The following is an 18,216-nucleotide window of genomic DNA, read 5'->3' on the forward strand; positions in this document are numbered from 1 at the left end:
TTAAGTGTTCTTACCTTTGATTTTTCATACTGCAGCCAGCTCAGTGCGAGCTCTGACCGTTCTTGCCCGTCAAGCAGGGGCATGGCCTGGTGATAGGCTGCCCGGATAAAGTCCTCTCCTTCTTTGCAGCGGGCGGCTGTCCTTCGCTGATTGGGCATTGCGGCCATGAACCCGATGGCGCTGACCCCAGAGGCCGGAGAGTCGGACCAAGACAACGGGCTCCCGTCACCCGACCCACTTGCAAACATGCCAGGCTCATCCAAAGCCATGTTCAGGCAGGAGGGAGGGAGGCCGCACCCTGCTGGTATTCCCAGAAACTGGAAAAAGGAGGTCATGAACTGGAACCTCAGGCGAGGGCTGGAGAGTTTGAACATCGAAGAACCAATGTCATCAAACAGCACCTGTTTTCATTTTTAGAAAAATAGAGAAAAAGTTTACAGCGTTGATGAACCTTGACTGATGCTCTTACAATTTAAACAATTGAAACATGTTTAAAACAAACACAACATGAATATTTTGAAGTGTGTGAGATAAGCTGCTTGTCTGTCGATCACCGTGTTAAAAGGTCATTCGTTGTCGGAGACACTTTACAGAACCTTTACAGTGCAGGAGGAGTCCATTCGGCCCATCGAGTCTGTACTGGCCCACTGGAAGAACATTCTACCTAGTCCCACTTCCCTGCCTTATCCCCGTAGCCTTGCACATTCCTTCTTTTCAGACAGTAATCCAATTCGCTTGGTCAAACCTGCCTCACCACCCTCAGAGGAAGCTCGTCCTAGATTCCAACCACCCTCTCGGTGAAAAAAGTTTCCTCACATCACTTCTACTTCTTTTGCCAATTATTTTGAATCTATGCCCTCTAGTTCTTGAAGCTGTCTTTTGGGGACAGTTTCTCACTAGTTACCCTGTCTAGACCCCTCAGGATCTTCAATACCTCTATCGAGTCTCCACTCCACTTCTTTCTCCAAGGGAAACAGTCCCAACCTCTCCAATCCATCCGTATAGATACCATTCTTTATCCCTGGAATCATTCTTCTGAATCTCCTTTGGGATCTGTTTCTGTGCTACGTTTACTTGAATCTTTTATTCTTTCCATGATCCTGGATGACCTCCATACTTCCAAATTTTCCAGTTTTTATTCCATTGAACCATTTCTCTTTTGCACCAAGGGATAGTGAGCTGGTCAATAACTCGGAAATCTTTGAGTGATGACGACCACACTTCCCAACAAGAGCCATGATTCAGCAAATAGCACTCCCACCTCTACGCCGTGGGTTCAAGTCCCACCCCAGAAGCTTCAGCGCATCAGGCAGCACGGTAGCATTGTGGATAGCGCAATTGCTTCACAGCTCCAGGGTCCCAGGTTCGATTCCGGCTTGGGTCACTGTCTGTGCGGAGTCTGCACATCCTCCCCATGTGTGCGTGGGTTTCCTCCGGGTGCTCCGGTTTCCTCCCACAGTCCAAAGATGTGCAGGTTAGGTGGATTGGCCATGATAAATTTCCCTTAGTGACCAAAATTGCCCTTAGTGTTGGGTGGGGTTACTGGGTTATGGGGATAGGGTGGAGCTGTTGACCTTGGGTAGGGTGCTCTTTCCAAGAGCCGGTGCAGACTCGATGGGCTGAATGGCCTCCTTCTGCACTGTAAATTCTATGAATCATGCAGGCTGACACTCCCAATACGGGGGCCGGGGGGGAGAGAGAGAGAGAGAGAGAGAGTGCTGAACTGTGCGAGGTGCTGTCTTTTGGGTGGGAAATTAATCAGAGGTCGGCTGCCCAGACAGCAGGGGCTTCTCCCAGGTACCCTGGCCAATATCTATTCCTCGACCAGAATCTGGTCATTAGCGGTCTGTGGGAGTTGCTGTGCATAAGTTTGGCCGCCAGGTTTTTGACATGGCAACAGTAACGGCACTTCCATTGGCTGTGACGTACTTCGGGGTGTCCCGAGTTGGTGACAGGTGCTGAGCTATCAGTTTGCTGATTTCTAATAGCTGCACACGTTGCCCTCTCAATTTCTGTTTCTTATCTCAACATTTTTGGGAGTGAAGGTTTAAGTGGCTGTGCAACAAAGGGTGAAAACATGTGAACAGATTGTATGAAATCCTTCTGCTGTTTGATAAGGTGTCACCAACACAACTCTCGGCATGTGGGTATCAATGGAAAAGCTGGAATTCACAGCACAATCCTAACTGCCCTAAGATGGTGATGGCAAATCTCTTATTTTATTTTGATACATCGGAGTGACCTGCCAGGCCACAGAAGATAGTTAAAAGTAAACAATGTTGGCACTCGAGTGTAAGCTAGATGGGGCAAGGAGAGCAGGCTTCTTTCTCTAAAGGACATTAGTGAACCAGTTGGGGTCTTAACGGCAATCCAACAGTGTCATGGTCACTTTTAAAAAGTCACGGTCACTGGATCTGAAATCGCGGTCACTGGGTCTGAAATCGCGGTCACTGGGTCTGAAATCGCGGTCACTGGGTCTGAAATCACGGTCTGAAATCACGGTCACTGGGTCTGAAATCACGGTCACTGGGTCTGAAATCACGGTCACTGGGTCTGAAATCACGGTCACTGGATCTGAAATCACGGTCACTGGGTCTGAAATCTGATGAAATCCGTATGCTTCACCCAATGCCGATGTTTATGTAGTTACATTGTGTACCTTGTGTTGCCCTATTATGTATTTTCTTTTATTTCCTTTTCTTCCCATGTACTTAATGATCTGTTTGATCTCCTCGCAGAAAAATACTTTTCACCGTACCTCGGTACACGTGCCAATAAACAAATCCAATCCAATCCAAATCACGGTCACCGGATCTGAAATCACGGTCACTGGATCTGAATTCACAGTCATTGGATTGTTGGTGCAGTAACAGAACCATTGCACTATTATACCCCTGACCTGCTCAAGTTTTACCAGTACAACTATGTGGTTTGCAGTCACACCATTAGATGGAGCTGCATGCCCACATTTATTGTACAAATCGTGCATCTAATAGAGAAACTCTCACGGGAGAAGGATACAGTAATACAAAACATAACACGGCAGCACATCACACAAAGGACAGTGGAAATCTGGTGCCTCCCCCCACCCCCCTCCCCTCAACCCGAAGGGCAATGGATGCTGGAATTTTCAATATAGAGACTGATATGACTTTTGTTAGCGAGTAAATGGAGACAAAATCAACCATGTTCTAACTGGGTGGTGGAAATGGCTCAAGGGGCTGAATGGAGCCCTACTCTTTCTCGATAGATTAACAGATTTTCCATAGGAACATTCGGGTCAGTGGATATGCTGACAGAGCACAAACATGACACTCTTGGGGGGGCCTCAAGAACAGGTCAAATTTCCTTATTAAATTTCCAAAACAACAATTAGCGACTTCTCAAATCAAAATAAATTCACATCTCCATTATATAATGGCCCAGATCTTCCACCCTCTGGATGGTCGCATCCTGGGCGATGCACAGGGCACCCCTCAGAAGTCCCCATGCATGGGCTGCATGGGAATTACTCCAGGAGGTTTCAACTTCCATTGGTAATTACCCTGCGTCTGGAAGCCTCTGAAACTCCGACTGAAAGTTGGAGAATTTGGATGGTTCCAACTCACAGAATGTTTACCCAGGAAAAGTTATAATTATTAAAACCAATTTCACCTTCTCAGTAACTGTATTACTGAGCTCGACACCTCCCCTTTACCCAGGGTCGCACAAAGCCTGAGCCACTAAAACAAGGTCGTGCTGGGAAGCGTGGGCACAGATTTCAAACAGGACACTTTCAATCCATCAGTGCGGGCCAGGTATAACCCCAGGGTCAAGACGTCAATGGCCAATATCCAGGCAAATGCATCTCCCCGTTCCCATGACAATAGGCCTGTAATATGGATCTGAGCAGCGTGATTGTTCTGTCTAAAACACTTTGACTCCAGGCTTGTGAGAACAAAGGTAACATATTCCATGGAGCTAGTCAGGGTTAAACAAAGCAGATTTCAGTCAGGGGCTGTGGCTAAGAATTTGGAGCTTGGGCACTCCCCCAGCCGTGGCCCTGCTGACAGAACAGAGACAAGCAGAACTGCACCACTCCTGTGCTTCTAAAACAAGCCCAGCTTAATAAATTAGACCTTCTGCTCGCTTTCTCCTCAAAATAAATATTCATTTAATTAAAAAAACAAATACATTTTTCCACATGTTAAAAATGAATGCTCTGGTAAATCAATTAACACCCCTCAGATTAACAACTACTGGCATTTACATAAGAGTGTCTTAACATCCCAAGGTGCTCTATAAGAGCACAATTAAACATAATTTGACACAAAGTCACATAAGGAGATACAAATGATCAAAGGTTTGCCCAAAGTAGTATTTTTTTAAATGAGACAGAGATAGAGTGGCCCAAGGCATAGCCACTAATGGTGGGACAATATGAGAGATGAAATGAAAATCGGTTATTGTCACAAGTAGTCTTCAAATGAAGTTACTGTGAAAAGAGGTCAAAGAGTCTGAACTGGAAGAGGATGGACATTTCAGAGGGCTGTGGGTCTCAGAGGAGGTTACAGAGATAGGCAGGGCTCAATGCCCCGAGTGGCTTGAAAACAAGGATGAGCATTTTAAAATGAGGCCACTGCCTGATCAGGAGCTGGTGTTGGTCATCAAGCGCAACAGTGACAGGGGGGGCGGGAAAAGGTGACTTAGGATCCGGTCAGCAGAGTTTTGGATGTATTCACATGGATAGAGGGTAGAAGATGGGAGGCTGACCAGGAAGAGAATTCTTTTTTCCTAGACCAGTTTGGCACTGGACACAGCTCTAATGAAGTCAAAAAAGAAAATTGCCTTGCTCCAAACTGTATGGAAACTGTTCTGAAAAATAAAGCGGCCGCTTTGATTTGAACACAAAACGTTTGCAAAATTTGTTTTTACATGGGTTATTTCTGTAGGAGTTAAGCAGCAACGAGTGAGAGAGACAGAATACGAATGGAGAGAGTGTGGGAATGAGGGAGAGAAACAGAGTGGGAATGGAGAGACAGTGTGAAAAGGGCGGGTGGCACAATGGCTAGCACTGCTGCCTCACGGCACTCAGGACCCGGGTTTGATCCCGGCCCCGGGTCACTGTCCATGTGGAGTTTGCGCATTCTCCCCATGTTTGCGTGGGTTTCACCCCCACAACCTAAAGATGTGCAGGGGAGGTGGATTGGCCAAGCTAAATTGCTCTTTAATTGGAAAAACAAATGATTGGGTATTCTTAATAAAAGAGCGCGAAGAGGGATGGAGACTATCCCTCTACCCACCCCACCCCCCCTTTCCACTCTATATCTCTCACTCTTCCTACTTTCCTACCCTCCCCATCTATCTCACTTTACCCCCTTTAACTCCTATAAAAATAACCAGTGATTCTCCTTGTGTCTGCCTGAGTCTCAAAAGTTGTGCAGGGTAGGTGGATTGGCCACGCTAAATTGCCCCTCAATTGGAAAAATAAAATAAAAATAACCAGTGCAACCTCCAAAAACGTCCATCACCATCAACCCCGATTGTTTGACATTTTGCGTTCAAATCAAAGTCGCCAATTGTTTTTCCCAGAGCAATTTCTGTCCAGTTCAGTAAAAGGTGCTTTTCGTTTTAACCAAGTGAGTTTTTCGAAACAGGAAACTCCACCGCACATACTGCACCGTGTTCAAACGGAGCACGGCCCTGGAATCTTTGATTAGCCAATTGGGGCTTCCTGACCGAATGGCAATTAATCAGGGCAGCAAAGAGCTGTCCGATGTCAAGTCTGGGAAAGAAAAATTCACAGCCAGGTGAACACAAGAAGAGTCAAAGTGCGAGCACAGATGGAATTTTTTTAATGGGGAGAAGTTTCAGAGCATTAACTCCCCGGAATTCCATTGCAGCTCCCGCTCAGAGCTGACTGAGCCAAAGGAAAAACTGCAATCGCTCAGGGGATTAAACGTCTTACTTTTCATCCAATGATTTGTGTTCCAACACGAGCGCAGGCGATTCAGCTTGTTGCTGTCCGGCGGAGGAGGTCCCCACTGGGAATCCTTCAACAGAGGAGTCCTCGCCCTTAAATCCGGGGACCTGGGGTGGAGGGTGTTGCACGTAGCGGTCCCATACAACCGCAGACTGCATCGGTTCACCGACCCCCGAGATGCCTGCCTTTTGTGTGCCCTTTTGGATCACAGGGACCATGCGCATACAAGTTCTCTTAGGCTGCACCCTTTTTCATTTTTTAAAAAACCTTTTATTACAGTTTTGTCAGCACTTCAGCCCCACGCTCCTAATCTACGGGCAACCGGTGCGGAGAGGGGTGGTGAAGGAGGAGGACCTCCTCGTGAACCTGTTCCTGATCAAACATGCCATAAATAGGTCCAGGCAGAGGCGACCGAGAGGGTCGTCCAACCAGACTGTATGCCCCTCTACCGCGCCCAGGTGTCCCCGGAGAGGAAACATGTGGTGTCCATGGTATCATTGAGGCGTTCCGTGCCAGGTGGGCACCGCAGGGTCAGGGGTGCTTTATCGACCCTTTCAATCACATTTTGGTCTGTTTTTGTTTAAGGCAGCGGCCCTTTACGGGGCTGCACCTTTTACTTTGTCCTTCAGTTCATTTAATTTCAAATCATAGAATTTGCAGTGCAGAAGGACGCCATTCGGCCCATCAAGTCTGCACCAGCCTGTCGATAGATCACTCTACTTAAGCCCACGTCTCCACCCTATCCCCGTAACCCCACCTAACCTTTTGGACACTAAGGGGCAATTTAGCACGGCCACTCCACCTAACCTGTACATCTTTGGACAAGTTAGTTTAATTGTTTTCCATCAAAGTAGCTGCAGACGGGTCAGCTCACCTGCCTGTCAGGATCCTCACAGTCCTCTTCAGTCTGACCCTTTGTCTTATCAGCGCGCCATGGCAACCAGTGCTTGGAGTCACGAGTGCTCTCCACCTGCATCCAGAGCTGCCACTCAGGTAGTGATTTGTCACTGACCTCGTCCCCATCTTCATCCTCTTCCTCCTCCTCATCGTCACCTAGTCAAATTCAAACGACACAATGTTAAAGGGGGTGCAGGAAGAGCGAGACCCGCAGGGATGAAAGGGGGGGGGTCTGCATACAGAAATCTTGGAAGGTGGCAGGCAGAGAAGTTAAGAAAGGTCAGAAAGGCACCCGTGGCTTTTAAATAGAGGCACAGAGTGCAAAAGCAAGGAAGTTATGCTCAACCGTTTTGAGCACTGGGTAGGTCCCAGGTGGAGCAGTGTCTTTAATTCTGTTCTCCTCAGCTGGGGAAGGATGTCAGGCCCGTGCGGAGGATTTACTGGGGTGGTTCCAGGGTTGTGGGAGTTCAGCAATGTGGAGAGACTGGAGAAGCTAGTTTTCCTCAGAGCAGAACAGAGGTTTAATAGAGGCGTCCAAAATCATGATGAATGTTGGCAGCGGAGATAAAGACTGGCAGAGGGGCCGACAAGCAGGGGACTGAGATTTGCGGTAATTGGCAAAAGAACCAGTGGAGAGATGGAGAGAAAACTTTATAAAAACAGCTAATTGTAAGCTCATGGTGAAGCAGATTTAATAATAATGTTAAAAAGAAAATTGGACAAATACTTGAAGAGAAGAAAATAGAGAGGAGAGGAACTAATTGGATAGCCAAGAGCTAGAACAGGCACGAGGGACTGAATGGTCTCCTTGTGTGCTGTAAGATTCTATGCAAGGCTAGTTATATTTGGAATCCTGGTAAACGCTGAGCCAGCTATCACCAAACTCGTAATTCACACCTTGACTTTCATTTTTATCTTGAAGCATTTGAAAAGTGTAAAATGTCATCTTTGACAGTCTCAGTGCACTTCTGGGATGGATTTCCCCTGGTCTTTAAGTGCCACCCTTTGGATGAACACTAAATGCTGAAGCCGGTTTGTACAGTGGTGTCACACCAACAGGGAGCTGCTCTGTAACTACCAGGACGTTGCAGATATACAGACTGGACTAGAGCTGCTGACCAGAGGCAACGCACCTTGTTTAACTCTGCACAAAGAGCACTGAACGCTCCTGGCGATCTCGGACTTGGGCATTAAGTGAGGAACCAAGATGGGTAAATAGAATTGTGACACATCAATCATGATCTCCCTGAATGGGGAGGGGAAACAGGTTTGATAGTCCGAATGCCCCCCCCCCCCACCCTTTCCGTGTAGTGCTCTGGATTATTTTGGCGGCATGACTAGAGGGTGGGAGGGACAACAGAAATGCTTCTCCCTTGTTCAATGCCTTGTCCGTCCAAAAGGGGTGGGCAGAGACAGCTCTGACCTAGTGGCAGGTCAGCGCACAACGGCTGGACTTTCACTCACCCCCGGCAGGGTGTGAACGGTCTCAGAGACTTTCCCATGTAACCACTGAGCAACAACAAACTGAAGGCAAAGAGCAACATGAATCTCTGGCTCACTGCATTAGAAATCATATTAAACCATATGTATAAGACGCCTTTAAAAGGACAATATGCAAAATACACTTGCAAACCTATATCTGCAGTCTGCAAAGGAGTTAACCTGGACTGTATCTATATTGTTATCACTCCTCATTATGCAACTAAAAAGTAAAGTTCAGGATTAAAACAATGATTAAACACATAGTAACTAGATTACCCGGTTTGCACCTACTGATAATTCCTATTCAAACTTTTAGATTTGGGGGAACTGGGTGACAGATTCAATCGGCACAATATCTCCCTGGTGACCACAGCAACACTCTGGCACCTACATTCAACCCCAGCCCAATTGGCTAAGATAAAAGTCCCCTTCCCGATGGGCGCAAAGTAAATGCGGCCGTCTGCCTCATTTCAGTTCCTTGTGATATAGCGAGAAGGACATGGATTGGGTAATCGCATTTAGAAATGCCATGGGCAACTGGTGCGAGTGATGAAAAGGTTCACCAAGAGCTGCCCTTCAAACAACAACTTTATTTATATAGCACCTTTAAAAGTAATCCAAGGTGCTTCACAGAAGCAACCAATGCAAAATTAGAAACCGGAGTCAGGTAAGGTGATGGCCAAAAGCTTGATCAAAGAGGTGGGATTTAAAGAGGATCTTAAATGAAGAAAGTGAAGTTAGATGTTGGGGAGGATTTGGGGGGGAATTCCACAGCTTAGGGTCCACGCAAATGAAGGCACAGTGGAGTGATTAAAATTGGGGATGCTCAAGAGGCCAGAATTTGCTGAGTGCAGATATAACAGCGGGTTGAGGGGCTGGCGAAAATTAAAGACAGAGAGAGGCAAAGCCATGTAAAGATTTGGACAGGAGGACGATAAATTTAAAATAGAGGCATTGCTTAACCAGGAGCCAATGCAAACTGTAGGCACTGGATACAAAGGCTATAGACCCTTGGATTTCAATGGCATTACTATCACTAAATCTCCCGCTATCAACACCATGGGGGTTGGATGGTTGTGGTGCAAGATACTTATTAGGTTCTTGATTAATAAGGGGATCAAGGGTTATGGGGATGAGAAAAATGTCAGCCATGATTGAATGGCGGAGCAGACTGGATGGGCCGAGTGGCCTAATTCTGCTCCTATGTCTTATGGACTTATACTGCAAAGGGTGAACGCGATATCACCATGTGTCGATTAGGACTGATACAGTTGACGGTCACGCAGGGGGCCCATTGGACCAAATCCAGGATGAGTAGGTTGTTTGTGGGAGTGGAGGATGAGTGTGAGCGGTGTGGGAGGGGCCTGGCCAATCACGTGCATATGTTCTGGGCATGTCCTGGGCTGGTGGGGTTTGGGGTCTCCTCCTTCAGCACCATGTCGGCAATTCTACAAATTGAGCTGAAGCCGTGTCTCCTAGTGGCCTTATTTGGGCTGTCGGACCGGCCGGAGCTGCAGACGGGGGCCAATGCTCGAGCTTTCACCTCGCTGATTGCTTGTATTTTGCACATTGTAGTGCTGATGGGGTGGGGCTTCTCCACCCGGTGCCTCATTGTGGATGGGGGATCTGATAGAATTTTTGTATCTCGATAAAGTTAATTACACCGTGAGGGCCGCAGTTCAGGGGTTCTACCAAAGAAGGCGACCCTTCATTTTGTACTTCAAAGATTTGGTCACAAATACTGTGGCTACAAGAGCAGGTCAGAGGCTAGGAATCCTGCGGCCGACTCCATCTACAAGGCACAAGTCAGGAGTGTGATGGAATACTCTCCACTTGCCTGGATGAGTGCAGCTCCAACCACACTCAAGGAACTCAAAACCATACAGGATAAATCTGCCCCCTTGATTGGCACTCCACCCACAAACATTCACTCCCTCCACCCCTACACAGTAGCAGCAGTGTGTACCATCTACAAGATGCACTGCAGTAACTCACCAAGGCTCCTTAGTCAGCACCTTTCAAACCCATGGCCGCTAGTATTTAGAAGGACAAGAGCAGCAGACACCTGGGAACCCCACCGCCTGGAGGTTCCCGTCCAAGTCATTCACCCTGACTTGGAAACATATTGTTGTTCCATCACTGTCACTGGGACAAAATCCTGGAACTCCCTCCCTAACAGCACTGTGGGTGTACCTACACCACATGGACTGCAGCGGTTCAACAGGGTGAATCACCACCACCTACGCCAGGGTAATTGGGGGTGGACCTAAACAGGTAATTCTCGATGTAAATCTTTCCTTCCTATACAGGAGTGCCTGATGATGACATTGGAAAATCCACAATAGTTGATAAAATGGCAGCTACTGTGAGACCAGGCCTCAGTGTATTCTCTGACAAAGTGTCAGGCAGAGCTCCTACTTCTGAATATCTTCCAGATTGGACAAGGACAAGATTAATACCAGCTGAATGGTGGAAGAACCTTGTGGCAGTCAGTGTCCAGTTTTACAATAAGACAGTGTGACAGTTCAGGACTCGGACAGCTGTGAAACTTTTCCTTAGTAAGGAAGCAAGATCCTTCAGGAGTGCTGGGGGGTAAAACTAGGACAGAAAAAAATAGTCAGATTACAACGGTTAAGGTTTGGAAGGAAAGAGATCAGACCTCTTGGAAACTGCCTAAAAACTTAACGTAGTATTAATTACTTTTGAAATTCAGTGAATGAGACCTGGTCAAATAGAGTAGATCACACTAAAAGAAAGAGGATGGACAGCCACTTGGTTTTTTTTTAAGCAATGTTGATTGATGACAAAAAGTAAACTTTGTTTGGAAAGTTCAGAAAACTGTTTGAGAGGGAAGGACCTGTTGGCCGGCATCCTGGAGTGCAAAGTTCAATCTTCGGTGTGAAATGAGACAAAGGGACATCTGAAAGTGGCTCACCTTGCTCATTCAGGACAACCCATCCACCCTTTTCCTGCTGCCGCATCCAAGCCTTCCAGCCTCTTGCTCCTTCTTCTCCAAATCGGGGCTCATCACTGTCCCAGAACGGCTCAAAGAATTCCACCTTTTCAGGAAATGGACACAATCCATTAGTCATTGATAATTCAGAACTATCAATAATGCAACTGGAACCACCCCACAGAATAAAGTACAAGACCCAGTGCAGTACTCATGACATACTGACCAGGGACCTACTGACCTTGGTCCTCTTGTCTGTCTTGAGTAAACTGAGCTCAACCAAACCAGTAGCTGGGTCTCTGGACAAGTGTCTATTCCGAGATGTCCCTAAAGTCTTTACTCGGATTCATATAATAATACAACACAGATGGCAGCCCATTTAGCCCATCGTGCCTGTAATACCTTCACCGTTTGACAGGTGTGCTATTGAGCAATGTCCACTTGGACCTAATATGAGGATGAGTCAATACCTTCAGCAGAAAAAGAGTAAAGGTAAACAAGCAGCCTTCCAACCAAGTGGGAATAGCGGTGACAAAATCCCAAAATGTTACATCTCTGAAGTAGGATTACTATCCACAACGGAGTAGCTCACCATCTGCCCCAGTGAGCCCCAAGAGAGACATGTAGTATCACTGTAGGTTCAGGATTTCACTGGTGAGGCACGGATGAGAAAGATTATTCAGTCCCATCCTCAATCGTGCAACTAGAATCTACAGTAGCACAGTGGTTAGCACTGTTGCTTCACAGTGCCAGGTTTGATTCCCGCTTGGGTCACTGTCTGTGCGGAGTCTGCACCTTTTCCCCCTTGTCTGCATGGGTTTCCTCCGGGTGCTCCTGTTTTCTCCCACAAGTCCTGAAAGACGTGCTTGTTAGGTGAATTGGGCATTATGAATTCTCCCTCCGTGTACCTGAACACGCGCCGGAGTGTGACGACTAAGGGCTTTTCACAGTAACTTCACTGCAGTGTTAATGTAAGCCTACTTGTGACAGTAATAAAGATTATTTTTATTTCAGCATCCAAGCTCTCGCGTCATTTCAGGATTAGTCTCACTGCTGACTAGACACCGAGTTGCTCACAGCCTCGTCATGGGGACAGGGGCAAATGAAGAATGGTGACCGTTGTGGACATAGAGAGCAGCAGAGTCTTGGGAACGTCATGGCAATGTGGACAACTCCTTCCCGCAGTGCAGTGGCCATCATACATAGAGCCCCACATAAACAGCATGACCAAAGCTAACAGGACGCTAACAATGAAACCACGCCCAATCTAAAAATGATTCCCATTCATGAACAACGGGCTGCAATGCGAAGGTTTGGATTTAAAAACTGGTTAACTGCTGTGTTTTACTTAAGAGTACAGCTGACCATCCTCAAATGTATTATATTTGATGCGACAATGGAAAACAAATGAAATGGCTCACTCTAACCTCCCCTCCTCTGTGCTTACGGTGTACACCTGCAGCTTACAATGAGTTCTCTGGTGACTGTGGCCTTTCGCACTCAGTCTAATCTGACGGCTTTCATGGGAATCATTCGGAGTCAGTCTTCAGAGACATCAAATTGTTCATGTCAACTTTCCCTCAGCTTGCAGTTGCGAGTTTTTTTAATACACTAAAGTAGTACACAGAGATTGAAGAACAGAAGGAAAATCAAACAGCAAAGTCCCAACAGCATAGTGAAGATAAAATGAGATCAAAATCCATTGTCATGGTTGTCAAATATAAAACTGCTCCTGAATACCAAAGGCAGACCTGGCTGTGACAAACTGATATTTTGTTAAAAACCATTTGATACGTGTTGAAAAGGCTTTGTCGGTGGTTTACAAACATATGTTTGAATACGGAGAGGATGTTTCTCCTTGTGCGGGAGTCTAGAACTTGGGGACAGGTTAAAAATTAGGGGTCCTCCATTTAAGACTGAGCTGAGAAGATTTTTAAATCTCTCAGAGGTTGGTTAAGTCGGTGGAATTTGCTTCACCAGAGAGCAGTGAGGTTGGGTCACATTCAAGGCCGCATTAGGGGCTGGTTTAGCACAGTGGGAAAACAGCTGGACTAGGGGCTTTTCACAGTAACTTCATTGAAGCCTACTTGTGACAATAAGCGATTATTAAGGGCAGCACGGTAGCATGGTGGATAGCAGAATTGCTTCACAGCTCCAGGGACCCAGGTTCAATTCCGGCTTGGGTCGCTGTCTGTGTGGAGTCTGCACATCCTCCCCGTGTGTGCGTGGGTTTCCTCCGGGTGCTCCGGTTTCCTCCCACAGTCCAAAGGTGTGCAGGTTAGGTGGATTGGCCATGATAAATTGCCCTTAGTGTCCAAAATTGACCTTAGTATTGTGTGGGGTTACTGGGTTATGGGGATAGGGTGGAGGTGTTGAGCTTGGGTAGGGTGCTCTTTCCATGAGCCGGTGCAGACTTGATGGGTCGAATGGCCTCCTTCTGCACTGTAAATTCTATGATTAGACAGATTGGTGATTGACAAGGGAGTCGAGGGCTAACAGCAAGTGGAGCTGAGGCCACAATTAGATCTGCCATGATCTTATCGAATGGTAGAGCAGGTTTGAGGCCTCCTCCTGGTTCTCGCGTTGTCCTGTGAAAGAGATGTGAGACTTATCTTTCACCCCAGCACTGACCTGCACACCCCCCCCCCCCATCTCAGGGCCTCAAATTCCACCCTGCTCTACAGCCAATTCCCTCATTTGTCCCCTGCCAAGACAGACCCTGGAGCCAGGTGAAGGGGACAGGGAGGGCATTTCAGCAGCTGCACAGTTTTGAAGAAATGAATTGGATCAATCAAGTAATTCCGACGTGCAGATTACAAAACAGGTTATGGTAATGTCACTGTGATCTACTTTCTGCTCCACAATCCCCATCTGCTGTCAAATCGAACGTCATTTCCATTAGGTGTGGAGAACATGTGAAAGAGAGCACCTAACAAAAAATGAGGAAGAAAATGCATCAATCTTCTGAAACTAATTATGCTATCATCTTCCTGAGAGCACGGCGAATATTAATCCCACAGGGCATCCGCAACTTGAACTATATTAATGGTGCACGGCATTGAAGATGATGGGCTTTAAAGCAGGCTTGGAATCAGTGCTTCAGTGCACGGATCAACGCTGTTCCGCCACTCAACTGCACATAGGAATGTTGACAGATTGACAGCAATGCAACAGGCTGGGCACTCAACCAGCGGAACAGAAGCACAGTCATTAGGACCCTTACTAACAAATCAATTTATTGCTCATGCAGTACGTCACTGCAATTAAGAGCCTGGTGTGCTTCGCAATTTCTCTTATGGATCAGTAATGAGTTACCATCAGTGGCAAGAGAAAGAACCTGCATTTATATGGCACCTTCACGCTGGCCCAAAGCAGGTTCCGTGCAGGGAACTTGTAGGCAATTCGCAAACAACAAGCTTCCACAAACAACAAAGTGATAATTAAGTGATGCTGTTTGAGGGATAAATATTCACCACGAGACCAGTGAGAACTCTCATACTCTTCTTTGAAATAGTGCTATGGGACATTTTACATTCTCTCTCTCTCTCTCTCTCGAGCTTACCGTCTCAACTCACAGTTCTACTGCTTGAGTGCTGCACTCTGTCTTAACCCCCCCCACACACAAGTTAGGGTTCACTAAACAGATAGGAAGTTAACAGATGATCCACGTTCACCGGAAAATCAGCAGTATTCCGTGTCACCAAGCCAGTGCAAACCTGCCGGACTGAGCTATTTTCAGGACAGGACAGAGGCAGAGTTGTAACAACTGTTGGCAAACCTAGGTCGGGGAGCTGTCAGTCAGGGCGCTCCTTCCGGACTTCCATCCAGTACTAGTCAATGACACAGAAGAAAGTCCGGTTGAGTGAGGAACTAGAGGGTGCCTCACTGCCCAGTGACAGCCCCACGGCGGCAGAGTGGTTAGCACTGCTGCCTCACGGCGCCGAGGACCCAGTTCGATCCCGGCCCGCGTGGGTTTCAGCCCCACAACCCAAAGATGTGCAGGGTAGGTGGATTGGCCACGCTAAATTACCCCTTAATTGGGGGCAAAAATTGGGTACTCTAAATTTATTTTTAAAAAGATTTTCTAATGTTGGTCAGGCCCATGCGAATGACCAACGAAACGTGGAGCTGAAGACCCATGTGTCTGAGTAAAAGGGGAATCTCAAAAAGGATGCAAAAACCCTTTTTGAAGAGGTTTAAAAAAGGAAAGAGGACAGGGAGAAGTTAAAAAAAAACAAGTCCCCAATGAGGGGAGAGGTGGCTCCATTTTGGGAGCACAGTAGCACAGTGGTTAGCACTGTTGCTTCACAGCTCCGTGGTCCTAGGATGGATTCCCGGCTTGGGACACTGTCAGTGTGGAGTCTGCACATTTTCCCCGCGTCTGCGTGGGTTTCCTCCGGGTGTTCCGGTTTCCTCCCGCAGTCCAAAGATGTGCAGGATAGGTGGATTGGCCATGCCAAAATTGCCCCTTAGTGTCCAAAAAGAGGTCGGGTGGGGTTACTGGGTTACGGGGATAGGGTGGAGGTGTGGGCTTGGGTACAGTGCTCTTACTGAGGGCTGGTACAGACGCAATGGGCCGAATGGCCTCCTTTTGCACTGTAAATTCTATGATTCACTCCACAAAGAATGAAATGAAATGAAAATCGCTTATTGTCACAAGTAGGCTTCAAATGAATTTACTGTCAAAAGCCCCTAGTCGCCACATTCCGGCGCCTGTTCAGGGAGGCTGGTACAGGAATTGAACCGTGCTGCTGGCCTGCCTTGGTCTGCTTTCAAAGCCAGAGATTTAGCCCTGTGCTAAACCAGCCCCTTCCTGCCAGAGGTGAATCTATAACCCAAAGGGCTGCATTCCTAACGACCCCAGCAATATCAGGAAGGGTCCCCAATGGATTGTGCACCTGTAATCTGGTCATACACACATAACGAGCATCTCTGTATTACTGAAAAACTGAGTGATAAAATGAAAATAACGAAGAACAAAAACCCATAAGATTTCAGAGTCTTCAATATCAAGCTTGTATTAAAGAAAAAGTGCAATTTGTATTATTCGCATGGGGAAAGTAATATGTCACCTTGAGCTGACAGGAAAAACCGACATCTAATCCATTTGATATTTCCTCAAGTCCCTGCAATTTGTATCCTGTCACCAAGTACAGCAAAGAAAATCTACTGGCAGTGTGTGCATTCCTGGTTCATCCTTAACCCATGGAAATCAATACAATTAACCAGAAGCAATGACACTTGTGTATTGCACTGTCATACTGCAGTAGAGCAACAAATCCAAGAGGAAGTCTAAGTTACTAACATCTCAAATAGACACAACTAGGAGGCCCAACTCGATAACATTAAACCAAGGTCCAGAAGTTCTCTCAGGTGGGTGCAAAAGATCTCACAACACGATTTCTAAAATCAGTGGGGGTAAATGCCCTGACCAATATTTATCCCTCAACAAACATCACTCGAATCATAGAATTTACAGTGAAGAGGGAGGCTATTCATCCCATCGAGTCTGTACCGGCCCTTGGAAAGAGCACCCTACTTAAGCCTATGCCTCCGCCCTGTCCCCGTAACCCAGTAACCCCACCTAACATTTTTTTTTGGACATCTGGTCCAGGGTCCCAGGTTCAATTCCGATCTCGGGTGCCTGTGCGGAGTCTGCACGTTCTCCCCGTGTCTGCGTAGGTTTCCTCTGGGTGCTCCGGTTTCATCCCACAGTCCAAAGAAGTGCAGGTTAGGTGGATTGGCCAGGCTGAATTGCCCCTTAGTGTCCAAAAGATGACTTGGTTCTGGGGATAGGGTGGAGGTGTGGGTTTAAGTAGGGTGGTGCAGTCTCGATGGGCCGAAGGGCCGAGTGGCCTCCTGTGAATGCTATGAAGCTATGAGGAATGAGCACTTGCCTCTGGACTTGGAGCACCTCAGTGCAGAGGGGGAACACTTCCCTTTGGAAGAGAAAACAAGAACTTCCATTTCTTTTGCACCTTCCATCACCTCATCTTCCACCACCTTCCATCAGCTCATCACTAAATCTTTGGGGCTGGTTTAGCACAGGGCTAAATCGCTGGCTTTGAAAGCAGGCGAAGGCAGGCCAGCAGCACGGTTCAATTCCCGTACCAGCCTCCCCGAACAGACGCCGGAATGTGGCGACTAGGGGCTTTTCACAGTAACTTCATTTGAAGCGGAGCAGCACGGTAGCATTGTGGATAGCACAATTGCTTCACAGCTCCAGGGTCCCAGGTTCGATTCCGGCTTGGGTCACTGTCTGTGCGGAGTCGGCACATCCTCCTCGTGTGTCCGGGGGTTTCCTCCCGGTGCTCCTGTTTCCTCCCACAGTCCAAAGATGTGCAGGTTAGGTGGATTGGCCATGCTAAATTGCCCTTAGTGTCCAAAACTGACCTTAGTGTTGGGTGGGGTTACTGGGTTATGGGGATAGGGTGGAGGTGTTGACCTTGGGTAGGGTGCTCTTTGCAAGAGCCGGTGCAGACTCGATGGGCCGAATGGCCTCCTTCTGCACTGTAAATTCTATGATATACTCACAACATGTCAGAGCTCCTTACAGCCAATGAAGCTCTTTTTAAAAGTGTTGTCACTGTGATAATGTAGAAAAGACAGCAATGAATTTGCACATAGCAAGGTCCCACAAACAGCAATGTTATAACAAGATCATATTTCCTCAGTTCGGGATAGATAAAGGTACGAAGCACTAGGGGGAACTGAAATGAAATGAAAATCGCTTATTGTCACAAGTAGGCTTCAAATGAAGTTACTGTGAAAAGCCCCTAGTCGCCACATTCCGGCGCCTGTTCGGGGAGGCTGGTACGGGAATCGAACCGTGCTGCTGGCCTGCCTTGGTCTGCTTTAAAAGCCAGCGATTTAGCCCTGTGCTAAACCAGCCCTGCTCCTCTTCAATATAGTGCCACATAAG

General features: G+C 47.2%; 1 protein-coding gene across 1 annotated transcript in view; it reads right to left on the reverse strand.

Moving 5' to 3' along the window:
* Positions 1-18,216, reverse strand: part of nrde2 (NRDE-2, necessary for RNA interference, domain containing) — a 78,035-nt gene that overhangs the window by 13,298 nt on the left and 46,521 nt on the right. The window contains exons 8-10 of the mRNA XM_072494013.1: positions 11,277-11,400; positions 6,837-7,015; positions 15-401 (exon numbers count right to left, since the gene is read on the reverse strand). Of these exons, the coding sequence (XP_072350114.1) occupies positions 15-401; positions 6,837-7,015; positions 11,277-11,400 (690 nt within the window). The remainder of the gene's footprint in view (positions 1-14; positions 402-6,836; positions 7,016-11,276; positions 11,401-18,216) is intronic.

This window comes from Scyliorhinus torazame, chromosome 2 (assembly GCF_047496885.1).
Source record: "Scyliorhinus torazame isolate Kashiwa2021f chromosome 2, sScyTor2.1, whole genome shotgun sequence".
Classification (NCBI taxonomy): Eukaryota; Metazoa; Chordata; class Chondrichthyes; order Carcharhiniformes; family Scyliorhinidae; genus Scyliorhinus; species Scyliorhinus torazame.